General features: G+C 35.9%; 3 protein-coding genes across 3 annotated transcripts; all 3 read left to right on the top strand.

The window, feature by feature from the left end:
- The first annotated feature begins 6587 nt into the window (after nt 1–6587).
- Nucleotides 6588–7462, top strand: LOC118683778 (uncharacterized). The gene is made up of 3 exons (XM_036378131.2): nt 6588–6908; nt 6971–7093; nt 7153–7462. Exons 1-3 carry the CDS (start codon nt 6703–6705, stop codon nt 7286–7288), a joined length of 465 nt encoding a protein of 154 aa, XP_036234024.1. The 5' UTR covers nt 6588–6702; the 3' UTR covers nt 7289–7462.
- A 1135-nt stretch (nt 7463–8597) lies between these two features.
- LOC106621246 (uncharacterized) lies at nt 8598–9720 on the top strand. The gene is made up of 3 exons (XM_014240002.3): nt 8598–9034; nt 9096–9218; nt 9403–9720. Exons 1-3 carry the CDS (start codon nt 8739–8741, stop codon nt 9530–9532), a joined length of 549 nt encoding a protein of 182 aa, XP_014095477.1. The 5' UTR covers nt 8598–8738; the 3' UTR covers nt 9533–9720.
- A 2399-nt stretch (nt 9721–12119) lies between these two features.
- Nucleotides 12120–13354, top strand: LOC106621245 (phosphate carrier protein, mitochondrial). The gene has a single exon (XM_036378132.2). The coding sequence runs from the start codon at nt 12187–12189 to the stop codon at nt 13279–13281; it is 1095 nt and encodes a 364-aa protein (XP_036234025.2). The 5' UTR covers nt 12120–12186; the 3' UTR covers nt 13282–13354.
- Nucleotides 13355–13998: the final 644 nt, after the last annotated feature.

Genomic DNA, 13998 nt, shown 5'->3' with positions numbered 1-13998 from the left:
CGGCCAAAGTTAGATATTCAACGGAAAACTTTTTGCTAGTCCTTTCTATTCACGTTGTTTGATATTAACTTCATACTTTAAGTCGAATAATAAAGAAAAAATATATTTTATGAAGATTTTTATTTTGATTTTGAGCCATCAGTTTTTACGGCAGCTCTATTCTATATCTCATTGCCTGGGACAATAATCTTTGCCGAAGTTGTCGTACGGTAGCTATACCATAGTTCGATCTTATTTCCAAATGTTTGGCCAATGTCTTGAAAAATAAAAAGTTTGCCATGCAAAGGCATGTATTTGATCCTTAAGTTTGTATGGGAGTTGTGTCCTATAGTGGTCCGATATAGTGAGTTTCCGCAATAAGCAGTTTCTTGGAGAGAAAAGAGCGCGTGCATATTTTCAATTCAATATGTCATAAACTGGATAAAGTAGCGATGCAAATCATTTAAATGTAGGTTAGGGTGTACAAGTTAGGGTCTACAAGTATGAGCTCTTAATTGTAACGGGAGTTACTCCGCCTAATGGTTTTCGACTTTTGTCTTATTATGAGATATAAAAATTCATATCTCGCCTCCTTTTTTAGCCCACCCTAATGTAGGTACAATTTTCAGAAAGATTATTTATTTCCATTCTGATAATATTAAAACAATATAGTTCGGGATATAATTCCTTCAACCCCCGAACATAACTAAACGTTTTTCACATCATATAGCATTCAGGGGTGGATGACTAAATCTAATAAAATTTCGTCGAAACTTCAATGGGAGATTATTTTAGACTTAACTTACTCCATTTAGGAGTACTAGACTTACCCAAAAATAATAGTCTATTTCCCATATATCATTGTAAATTTATAATTGTATTATATTCTTTACAAACTTCTGTACCTAACTATCTCAAAACACTCAGTCTCTTCATGAATGCTGAGTAAAAGGTAGCTTAAATACACCAGAATAAAACCATAAGGATTTATGTTTTCAATTATCTATAAATTGTGCAAATGTATGCAAGTATTATAGGTATCACAGGTACCCACAAGTCTACTCACATGAAAAGTGGTCTTTGTGCGGATTTTGGAGCAATTGAATTAAGTGCACACAAATCATCACAAATTCTAAGCGATTGACAATAGCATAAACAATAAACAAAACAATTGGAGATCAACAGACAGGAACGTCTTCAATGCAAACGCCGAAGCCAAGTGAAAGAGAAACGGAAAAAGTGGGTGCAAATCAAGGCATGCACCTATCTCAAACTAGAGTAAAAGGAAATCGAAAAACTCATATTTAAGAGGAAATGAATGTAGACAACTACTTTCGGGCGGCTTTTGTGCGTATGTATATGCGTATATTTGTTTGAAGGGGCTTACTGGAATGTGTGTGTGTGAAGTGTAATGGAAGCTTAATGGTACCCGGCGAGAAAATCTCGTTTTGTAGACATTTGAAAAATTTGCTTAAACAATTTTAATTGTAACACCATTTAAATGGACCACACAATGTTTGCCTTTTAGGAAGTAATTTTGAAGTTTTTCGGCAACCAATTTTACATTAGTTAAACAATTTTAATTCATATGTATCATAGTTAACTAACCTAAAAACTGTAGCGATTGCGACACCCAAGCTTAATGCATCAGTTCCTAAGGCTTTGCTAAAATTTGCTATTCAGACACACAAATATTTTTTGCTCCTGTTTACCTTGAATTTGTCGCCACTACATTTGTTTGAACGTAAATAAGCAAAATTGGTACGAGGTATAGGCTAACACGGAAGCTCTACAAATTTGTTTTCATTTCAGATTCTGAGTGCTCTGCCAAGAGCTTTGCGGTGATTTCCACAAAAAAATTGTCTACCCAAACACACTGTGTAACATCAAAAGTTGGCCAGTTTGAGATTTTGTAAAAAAATAACTGGTTAAAATAAACAAATAATGACTAATTTCACTTAAAAAATTTTTGTTTTAAGTGCAAATTTTTTCTGGCAAAATAAAATATTTAAGAAGTTGCTTTAGTAGATTTTATTATATTTTAATTTATTTCATTTTGTTTTATTTTTATTCTGCAAAAATGTTATTTTTGTTGGCAGACTGTTATAAAAAATAATAAAAAATTATTAGTTTGTTAAACAGTGTTAACAAATACTGCATGCTTTCGACTATCATATAACCAGCCGCATTGATAAACTTGCATTCCAATTCGACATTTTCATGTTTGCTTGAGGTAAAATCGAGTTTTTTTTGTTTCTGAAACCCTTACAAAATGATTTTGCTTTTCACACTTGTTTTACTCTTTTTACTGAAAGAACCACTTAGGGGTTTTACGGTTAAATAAAAAAAAACGAATGTAGTGAAAGTAAAGTTTGAAGTTTGTTTAAGACCAGAAAGTTTCCAGAAATTGTTGGCCCACAATTCCGGCTGTTTACGACGGATGGTTTCACGCAAACGCCTCAAAACGCGCAAATAGTATTCTTTATTGATGAACTTAAACAGCGAGTATCGAAAGAAAAAACAATTTACGGAAGCCTTCTGTTCTTAAGTACAACATCTTGCTACAGAGTATAATGAACGATTTTAAGACCAAAAACTCGTTCAATACAACCGATCAACCACCGTAATCACCAGATTTGGCAGCATGCGACTTTTTTTTGTTTCGATTGAGGCCGTAAAAGAAAATTCGTAGACGGAACTGAAGGCGATCCCGAACAGCACCTACAAGGCATGTTTCGATGGAATGGAATTCGAGGTGGCATATGTGTATCGCCTTAGAAGGCGCATATTTTGAAGGCGACCAAATAAATATTGATGAAGATTAAAAATTGTTCGTTTTATTTACAATTTCCGGAAAATTTCTGGTCTTAATAATATAGAATTAGAAATAAAGAAATACTGACCTGAAGAATGCCAGGAAACGACTAATGTTTCAAAGTAAAATTTAAACATGTTTTCAAAAATGCGAATGCTGTATGAACTTTCTTACTCTTGAACTTCCAAAAATACTTGTGAAGAACTATGTACTACGTATGTATGCACTACGAGAACATTGCGCTCAAGAGAAAAATTATGGAAATACTAACAGGTTTTTGGCTTTATATTTTGAATCATATCGCATGCTATGGATGGAGGCTTTCAACGCTATTCATAAAATTTAGGCCCTTAATGTAAATAATACTAATAATTTTATTTTTCAATTCTTAAGAGTGTAAGCTCTATTATATAAGCTCATCGCCTTCAGCAGTGAAGAAACTTTACGATATTGTCGCGTTGCTTGGATAATAACCTCAGTAGGTCAATGTGCTCTAAGCCGGAGAGAGTAAATTTAGGATACCTTTGGAGTAAGTAGTCTTAGGTATTCCTCAAATCTACGTGCCTCGTCTCAAAATACCTTGTGTTTTGAACTACTTACTCATCCTACGCATTTGTATTTACAGGCATACACACATACAGCCACATGTATGTAAATAAGATTTGCCATTTGCAAACCGCGTACCCAAACCGAAACCTAAGCAATTCAACACCGAGTGTGAAGTGTTGATTATAATTCCACCAAGATGCCCTTCGGCGCAACAATACAATCCTTAAGCGACTAATTAATTGATTGCATACAAACGTTGCACAGCTGCCTTGCTTGACGGCAGTTGCATTATTAAGCACCAATTTGTATTGTGTAGTCGACGAGGCAAAATCGCTCGACACTTGGGCGATCGTGTTGCAGTTGCTGATGTAATATGCATCCTGTTTGCCACTAATGCACTTATGCTAATTGATGCTGGCTTAACTGAATGGTATTTGGCTAGGGTTCGGCTGTAAAGCTCAACCGTTGAGAAGTGGTGTGATTTCGCTGACTACTGGCTGAGAAAGAGAAGCTACGTGTGTACCGTTTGACGTTTTCAATTAAGCTATAAGTAGATCCATACATATGTATAGATGTCAAATATGAGTATATTTAACGAACAATGGAATTATAGGGAACAAAAAATATTATATTCTATTGATATACAGGGTGCGCTAACTTTGAAGTCGATAAGTATGCATTGAATTATTGTGATATTTACCGATTGAGTTGCTGAAACATGCTTTAGAAACATTAATTCTATTTACATTTAAATATGACTTCGTTTCACACTAAAACAACGCGCAGATAAGGTGACGCTTAACCTTGAGTATTTCATTTCGGGAACAGAAACTTCATTCGAGATCTACGAAAACCTTCATATACCTTTTAGCAAAAAGAAAAAGACAAAAATATCTTAGAGCTTTGATGTCGCAAAGAGGTGTTTTATTGACTGGCGATCAATTTTCCAGGTTTGACTACCCAATATTCTTTTTCGGAGTGTTAGTGTTAGTGGATTTCAGCGAAATATGGACCGTTAATGAGTTCTAAGTAAATATTCCTGCCGAAATCATTCTTAGACACACCAAGATGCTCGGAAAAGAAACAAAAAGTGCATCAAAGTTTTCAAAGAACAAATATAATAATTCATTCATTATTTACATACGAACGCAAATGATGATGCACCCTGTAGTTGATTAACAGATGTACCAATTTTTTATATGTATTTTGATCCTGTGCTTGGCATGCAAATTTCCGGTAAAAGTAAAAACCTGTGCTCTTACATACTTTATTCCGCTATTAAAACTACCAAGGACAATGAAATTATAAAAATGGTTTTCATATTTAATTAATCCATTTAAATTCAACTATTTAGTTCGCTTAAATTATTAAATTTTCTGCAATATTCACTTGCAGTATTGTGTCTTTTTGCGGCAAATAATGAAATGTTAAAATGAGTAAATAAGTATTTATGAATACGAGGTGTGTTAAGAAAATAACGGGAGTTTAAAAATTAAAATTTTTTGCTAAGGTTAGCTGAGTTTTTATGAGCTGAGCGATTTTAGTTTGCTAAAAGCTCACACTTCGTTGCATGTTCATGAATTCTTGCCCAAAAACAATATTGTAACGATGTCCCAGCCTCCATATTCGCCAGACATGGCTCCGTGTGACTTTCACTGAATTTTCAAAATTAAAGAGAACCTTAAAGGTCCGTCGTTTCACCAGCATAGAGGACATTAAAAGTGCTGCTGTTGGAGAACTGTTTCGATGATTGGCACAAGCGCTAGCATCAGTGCGTAATGTCGAATGTAGGCTACAACATTAGTGTAGACGTTTAAATAAATATGGTATTATTTTCATAAAATGAAAATTCTCGTTATTTTTTTTAACATACCTCGTATATGTATGTGTAACTATGGTTTTAGTATACAGCGCGTTACAAAAAGTGCACAAGTTTACACATAAAACGACCAGGCATTGTAAGTGGAACTACTCAATTGAATAGCACGAAGGAATACAGTGCAGGGCTTTTTAATTATTTGTTAGCAATAATTCAATCAAATTAATTGGTTTACTTTCTCATTATATATTGTTATGGTTTGGTGATTACATGCGGGTAATAAATGAAAAAATTTACTTTCGTATGCATGTTTACATATTTGCAAATATACTTCAGTACCTGTGTGAATAAAAATGTATACCAACAATGTAGCGTGGTTTAATAAATTGAAATACATATTTATTTTATCCTTAATGATCTTCTAACGAAGAAATATTATATATTTAGTACAATATATGAGTCCAGTCCAGTTCCAGTGCCACTTTAAAGTTGTCATATATGATATAGGTATATGTGGCAAAAGTGCTTCAATTTCTTAGTCGGTACTTCTGCTAAAGGGTTTTAATTAGGAATTAAACGTAGTACGCCTATTGAAAATATCAGCTGTTTTCGATTCGCCATTTCTCTGCTCGCTTGTCAAAAAATTACATGTTAAAGCAACAACAAGTTAACACTTAACTCAGATACTAACATATATATTTCAATTTGTTATAACACAACGACTAGCCTGACTTAGACAATGTATCGACAGTATGTGAGGATATAAGAGAAAAATACCCTACTATAATGCCTTCATGATAATGAAGTACCCGAAGAATGCTTAATTGAATTACTGGATATTAATGGAATAATTAAATGGATAATCACTTATCTTCAATCAATATTTCGAATCGTCTTTAACTAAAATAAATAATTAAACAGTATACATAGGTGAGCTTTACGAAGTCATACAGTCAGCCATGGCAAAAAATAAGACAAAACGTTAAATTCCCTTCACAAATAAAAAAAATTTCACACAAAAACTTGGTTTTTACTGATCAGTTTGTATGACAGCTATATGCTACAGTGATCAGTTCTAAAAAAAATTCCCGAAAATTGTAACGTTGCTTTGGACAAAACACCATGCCAAATTTCTTTAAGATAGTTAAGCAAATGAAAAGGTCAGATTTGAACAATTTAGAAAGAGAGTGACTTGTTCGCGTATATACAGACTGACAATGCTAAATCAACTAGCTCGTCACTTTTAACATATACTCGTATACATATATATTATGCTATATGGTATTATAGCGTATATTTTAGATAATAAAAAAACGGATATTACAAATATTTCGGCAAACTTGCAAGACACTGTAGAGGGTATAAAAATACAAAAAAAAAATCAACACTCCAGCCTATTGAGTCATTCAAAAATATCTGATAATTCTAAAAATGTCATAAGCAGAAAAAATTTTTTTGAAATAATTAATAATTGTAAAAAGATAAAATAAAATCACAAAATATATAATAAATAATAAAAATAATTACAAAACTTTTAAAAATGACGGAAACAACTGCGCCGAGTGATATCAAATCTTCCCAAATAAACCGCTCAATAATACCATCAGCTGGCAATGACGACAATGTGCCATTCTCACTACGTGAACTTGAATTGCTGTATGAAGAAATATGCAAGGACCGCAAGAAGAAAGAAGACTGGCGCGATGATAGTCGGCATCCGAGCTATACGAAATTTACAGTGCCTTAGTGAGCAGACTAAAACTATTTAATTAAAAATATTTTCATTAATTAATTTGCATCTACCACAGCCACTTCAAATGTCGCGATCGCTATCATAGGAGTAAAAGGGAGTATGAGGAGCAGTTTCAACGTGAAATCGCTCAATTAATGAATAATTTGAACACGGCATACGAAGCTGCACGTTTCAATCGGTACATTTTATGAGGCTTATGAATTTTTAATCATATTAATTTTATACTTACTTTATTAGACATTTGTGCATTACTACCTTGTGGCCACCACTGCACAATCGTGCTGAATTTATCCACACACAGCGATACTATTTCCGTCTACGATCCGGACAACGGCGACGTTTAAATCAGATTATTGCTACCAATTTTCAATAACCGACATACGATGATGTGTTTTATGATAATGTGCTTTAAAGGGACACACAACAACAATTTCATAAATGTTTTTATAGAAAACACTTAAAAGGTTTATAAACCTATACTTACCTCACTATCTGGTCATCTAATGCATGAATATTATTTATTTTATATATATGTTCTATGAAATAATTTTTGGTTTCACTTTTCCTTAAAGCAAGGTTAAAAGATCGGTTCCAGGTACGTACGATTTTAGGTCGTTTGTGGGTTAGGGTTGTTTGTGTATGGGGCAACTAAAAACTAATATTTACAACCAAGATATTAAACTATCTTATATTCTAAATGTTTTTAGACTCTTTCCTCTTCGATTGAGAGTTTTTTTGCTACTTCTGAAACTAAAATCTATAAATACAATGGCTGTCAAATTGTTCCCGTATTGATGTGTTTTCCAGCAGGGTTGATCAACAAATGACAACATCAGAATATTCCTCATTTTATAGCCTGGAACTAACACTCCAGATGTCGAATTTGAAATGCCAACGCATGTAATGCCACGAGATGTATAGTACATAAAACACATCCGTTAATCTATGACTTTAATGCAGTGTTCGGCATTTCATAGAATAATTGTTCAAGTCGACTTCACACGTACACTTACGCACTATCGTTCAGTCGTTGTCGAAACAGCGACCAAAAAACAACACGCATGGGCGTGCAGCTAACAGAATGGTGCCCTGTACGAAATTTTTTGTCATTATGAATACTTTATGGTGTTATGAATTACATTTAATGTTTTAGATTTAGATTATTTTTAAAATTTTTAAAATAATAAAATTAAGGCTTTTAGGCTCCAATATATTTATTTTCAGCGAAAATATATCAGAAAGTACTTGTTTAAAAATAAAATGAAAAAGATTTACAAAATTTAAAGCAACAGAGTTTTCTGTGGGTGTATTTTATTTCGAGCTGCCTACACAGTCGCAGTTCCTCTCGTACCGACCACTGTTGGATCAATATCGAAGGTGTATCATATTTTCATGATAGCACTGTCACTACTTGAGATATCCACACATTTTTCTTACATAAATTCAACTCAATAATTTTGTTTTCACACCTAAATTGTAATATAATTCTTAAGTTCTTTGTTTTATGCAATGTCTAAAATAGTTATGTTATTTAATAATTCACACTTTTACAATACAATATTAAATTGTAAATGTAATAGTATAATAAAATAATTTCATAAAGAAAATATTGTAACTGACTGTACCGTGGGTGCATGTATTCTCTGCTATTTAATTGTCAAAGTAGTCAAATTATATTTACTTATTTAAATGTCTAGATCACTTGCCGCGTTCCAAAAACTAATATTTTTATAATAATATTCTACTATTTTTGATTTTTTTTTATATTGAAAATTGTTTGTTTGAACTTCAACGCGCTTTTAAAATCAACAAAATCAATTCAAATGTCCACTAGGCGTTCAACTATTTTGGGCCGTAGAAGAACGGTTTTGAGTATAGCCTTAGATGATGATAATCCTCGCGTATCGTATCAAGCAATGGAAGACGACGTAGTTCCAAGAGCTAGTAGCATTTTCTTGACTTCTATAGTTACAACTTCGGAAGCCCCTGTAAAATCACAAACCGTAGTTGTTCAACAAATCATGGACGATATAAATGTGGACGAACCACGTAACTATGAGGAAGCGGATGCCAGAGATTTACCAAGTCGCGATCCTAGCTTTACAAAGGAGTTCTTCAGGTTAGCTATAATTTGACAATATGTAATGGCAAACATATATCTCTCTTATCTTGTATTTCAGTAAATTTAACAGCCTCATGAACTATAGAGAAACAATAAGAAAATACGAAAAACAATTTCAACATGAAATTTCATTATTACTTGGAGCTCAACCGACCGCCTATGAGGTAGTAAGTTTACAAAGGTAAATAATTATTGAGGTCTAAACTTACCTAATATATACTTAAATAATTGTATGACACTTTTATAGCTCTTTTATATTCTTGTTATTAATAATATACTAACTTGTCTTGTTATACTTCAATAACTATGAATTCTTAAATTTATTTAAGTCATACTATTGTAATCGAATATTTTATTAACTTTAGACACCTCAGCTATACATCCCTTTGGCCACCATTACATAACCGTCGTGAGTTGTTTAGATCCAGACGACTGTTCGATTGTCTCACTAGCAAGCAAAGAAGTCGCTTGCATCAGTTAATGGCTCTAAGATAATATGAAATAAAATAATAATAATCGGTATAACAAATAATGGTATTATGTTAGCAAAAAAATAAGAAATTGTTCGATAAGTAACATAAACATATTATTATGGATCCAAAGTACAATTTTATTTTCACAACAAATCAACGAAGTTCTCTGAAATATAACTAATAGAAAAAATAAAATACTTACCAATGTTATATTTGTATATAATTTTTGTGGATACCAGTTTGAATGCTGCATTGATCTACTCGTGGGTTCGATTTTAAAACTCTCAAACCTCAACAAAGTACAACGTCAGTGTTTTACGTGAGTACCTGCCGTCGACAGCCTTACCTCACTGTGCTCAAAAGCACGGCGTATCAATACAATGCGTTGATCAGCGCCCCGAAAATGTCAGGCATTTTGCAGTACCGATAGGTAGTGTGGAATGGACACACTATACACCTTGGTGGGGTTCGCGGCCTATTTAAACCTCTGCCGTACTTTGGGTCCGGCACCCGGTTGCTGTGCAACTCCACATTGAGTGATAAAACACTCTTCCCGCATTTGGGCATCAACCACAACCACCACGATACTCCCCGAAGGGCCAGTTCGCATGACCAGGTTGGAGCGAACTCCAAGGGCCCCTGCTGCCCGTGGTACCAGAATTACGTCTCCGGTCAGACCTCGTAGTCGAAGCTACTACCAGTTGAGCCTCCATACTGCTCTGGACTGGAAACCAGGGGTTGAATCCCTTTCACCCAAGAAACTAACCCTAATTCTCAGTTAAACGCCTCCATCGCCTAAACAATTCACGCGCATATGACCCTAACTGTTCGACATTCCGAGTAGTGAAGATCACACCGCTAACATCTAAACGTCCATCAGTAAAGATAATACCCATGCCCCCGAGATCTCTAATGTCCGAGTACATCGGGCACTCCGCGATCAAGTGAACCAAGTCTTCACATCGCGCCCCACACAAACACCCCGACCTATCAGAAAGGTGACTCTGATGCAAAAATGTATTCAGGGGCCCATGTCCCGGTAACAAAAAACCCAGACTCAGACAAAATCTGAAGTCTGGGTTACCCCCAACAAACTTAACGTCCCGGATGTACCCTACTTCTAACCCTATCATCTAGAAGCCTCTTGCTACCTAGAAATCCCTCCCTCTCCACATCATCACCGGAAATCCAATCATTCCGCAGCAATGACACACCCAAGCCCCTTCTCAACCTGAATGCAACAGATCGCTGTACAATAATCAGGTCAAGAGGGGTGTACCTAATAAAACCTGCATCGCATCCGTTGAAACGGTGCGACATACAGGCAAACATGCAAGCATCATGCAACGTTACACCGAGAGGAGTTTTCGGCGACCAGAGACCGTCATCGCTGATTCCCACCATATTGCGGCTCCATAAGTGGCACAAGCCACAAATAGACCACGGTATATGGTGCGAACAGCACGGCGTCCAAGGCCCCAATCGCTCCTCAAAATGCGTCGCACTTTGCCTACGACCTCCTGCAGTCGCTCCTTCAGATTCACCAAGTGTGAAGTAAAACACATGCTTCCACTCATGGTCAGCCCCAGGTATTTGACTTGCGTCACATACCTGATGCTGACCCCATTCACCCAGACAATCGGTGGACGAACCGGCAACAATCTGCCCTTAAGCAGCATTGTGACCGTTTTGTCCATCGACATGTCAACCCCCTCAACAAAGTACAACTTTCGTTGTAGATTTACGTGAGTACCTGCCGGCGACGGCCTTACCTCACGGTGTTCCAAAACACAATATCAATCAATACAATGCGTTGATAAGCGCCCCAAACAATACGAGCTTTTTGCAAGTATGTATTTGGATACCAGTGGCAGTGTGTCTGGGTCCACACTACCATCTTGGTGTGATTCGAGGCCGACCTAAAACCTCTTCCGTTTTCGGGTACGGCACCCAGTTGTTTGTGCAACTTCTTTTTTCGAACTGAAAATTCAGTTCTTCCAGCATTTAGGTTTAAACCACAGCCACCACGATACTCCCCAAAGGGCCGAACCCAATGAGCAGATTGAACAGAAGTCCAAGGGCTTTCTGCTCCCCGTGGTACCGGAAAGTCTCCGGTCAGACTGCGTAGCCTAAACTACTGCCAGTTGAGCTACCCATTACTCAAATGACTGGTGACATTTGTCGCTTGAACTTAAAATGTCTTTTTATTCGCTTTTTCATTTAAAGTGTTTATAATATCAGTTCAAGCTGAGTATTATAGCACTATTCCTCAACATACTATGCTGATATTACTGAGCAAGGTATATAATAACAGTCATAGTGCATATTGGCTTTTAGTCGCCTTTTACGACAGGCATGCCACTTGGGTTCAACAAAGTACAGTCTTATATTTACGTATTTTCATATATATGGCCATCTCTTATGTTTATTTTCTAGCGATTTCTACATTTAAACCATCATACAAAAATTATTTTTATTATTTTTTAAAATTTTGGGAAACGACCTTATATGGAATACTCCACTGTCAGGTTTACACTACCAAAATTAATTATTAATTCAATATAAACTAGCTTACAAGAATTTCATTCATCAGTGTTTATTTTCTTTAAACGCCAAGTCTCTTACAACTTTTTGAAATATTTAAAATATAATTACGAAGAAAAAAAGTAAGACGTCATGTTGTCAGCGATATTTGACTCCGCATCATATATTTTACTTAGTACGCCGGTGAAATCTGTAAAATGCGAAGCCAAAGGACAAACACAACTGGCTCTGCCTTTGCGTACGCCATTTCTACCGTATCGTCACTTGATGGCCGCTGCGGTTGCGCCCGGTGAGGAGTCTTGCGAGTTCGGCAGTCTCAAGTACTTTCAATTGTGCATGATTGGTGGTCTTATATCGTGCGGCTCCACACACACATTGTTAACACCTTTGGATTTGGTTAAGTGTCGTTTGCAAGTCGATAAGGCCAAATACAAAAATCTGATACACGGTCTAAAACTAACCGTCAAGGAGGAAGGTGTACGCGGCTTGGCCAGAGGCTGGGCGCCAACATTGTTCGGTTACTCAGCACAGGGTGCCTTCAAATTTGGATTGTATGAAGTGTTCAAAGTATACTATTCCAAGTTGTTAGGCGATGAAAATGCTTATCTATATCGCACGTATATCTATTTAATTGCCTCAGCCTCGGCTGAATTTTTCGCAGATATCGCCTTATCACCTATGGAAGCAGTTAAGGTAAAAATGCAAACAACACCTGGTTTTGCCAAAACAATGCGTGAAGCAATACCAAAAATGGTGGCGGACGAAGGTGTTACAGCTTTTTACAAGGGACTTGTGCCGCTATGGATGCGACAGATACCGTATACAATGATGAAATTTGCTTGTTTCGAACTAACACTGGAGCTGCTTTATAAGTATGTAGTGCCAAAGCCGCGTGCTGAATGCACCAAGGGGGAACAGTTAGTGGTCACATTTGCTGCGGGCTATATAGCTGGTGTCTTTTGTGCTATAGTTTCACATCCTGCCGATGTAGTGGTCTCAAAATTAAATCAAGCTAAAGGTGCTTCGGCCTTGGATGTGGCGAAATCGCTGGGATTCATGGGAATGTGGGGTGGCTTGGTGCCGCGTATAATAATGATTGGCACTTTGACTGCGCTGCAGTGGTTTATTTATGATGGTGTTAAAGTGGCACTACGTATACCGCGTCCACCACCGCCGGAGATGCCAGCTTCTTTAAAAGCTAAAATGGCGAGCGGTGAAAAGAAATAAATATCTACTCAGGTGTTGTCTGTTATATTTAATTATAAAACTTGTTAATGCATAATAAATTATATAATACACATTTGAACAATAGGTATATCTAGAAGAAATGCAAGGATCAAGGAATTCGATTTGATTCATGAAATATGCACAAGTACAAAATACGAGAGTGCTAAATGGATATTATTTTTATTATTTGTGTAAATATTGACATCTAAAATGGATATACTAAGTTAGGTTAGTCTGATGGGCTAATGAGCTACGCATAGATCAGTTTTGGTCCTTTACGATACCAGCTCGAGTTCAATTACGAAGTACATGAGGAGTAGTCATTCGTTAGTATACTAGCGCTTATCGATACCCCTGTCTCATACCGTGAGTGGTTAAAACCTTGATTGTTGCTTGGCTGTCCACGTAGATGTTAACTCCGAAGTTGTGTATTAAGTTTGCCAAAAAGTTTGTAACACCCAGAAGGAAGCGTCGGAGACCCTAAAAAATTTATATATAAATTAGAATGAATATTCCTTAAGCCAAGGCTTGCTATGTGAATTTACTGAACCTAACCTTTGCTGATCTCCAGAATTTCTTAACACAACAATATATGACTGATCACAATAATAGGATCCTTTCTACCTCAAAAAAGGCACATGGAATTAAAATCTTTATTATTTTATGGCCTTTGGCTTTAGCCAGGAGTTTTGGGCTTATAATATGTGTCAGTTCAAC

Source organism: Bactrocera oleae, chromosome 2, assembly GCF_042242935.1.
Source record: "Bactrocera oleae isolate idBacOlea1 chromosome 2, idBacOlea1, whole genome shotgun sequence".
Classification (NCBI taxonomy): Eukaryota; Metazoa; Arthropoda; class Insecta; order Diptera; family Tephritidae; genus Bactrocera; species Bactrocera oleae.
Note: the sequence above shows the minus strand (reverse complement) of the source record. Positions and strands in the feature narration are given on the sequence as shown.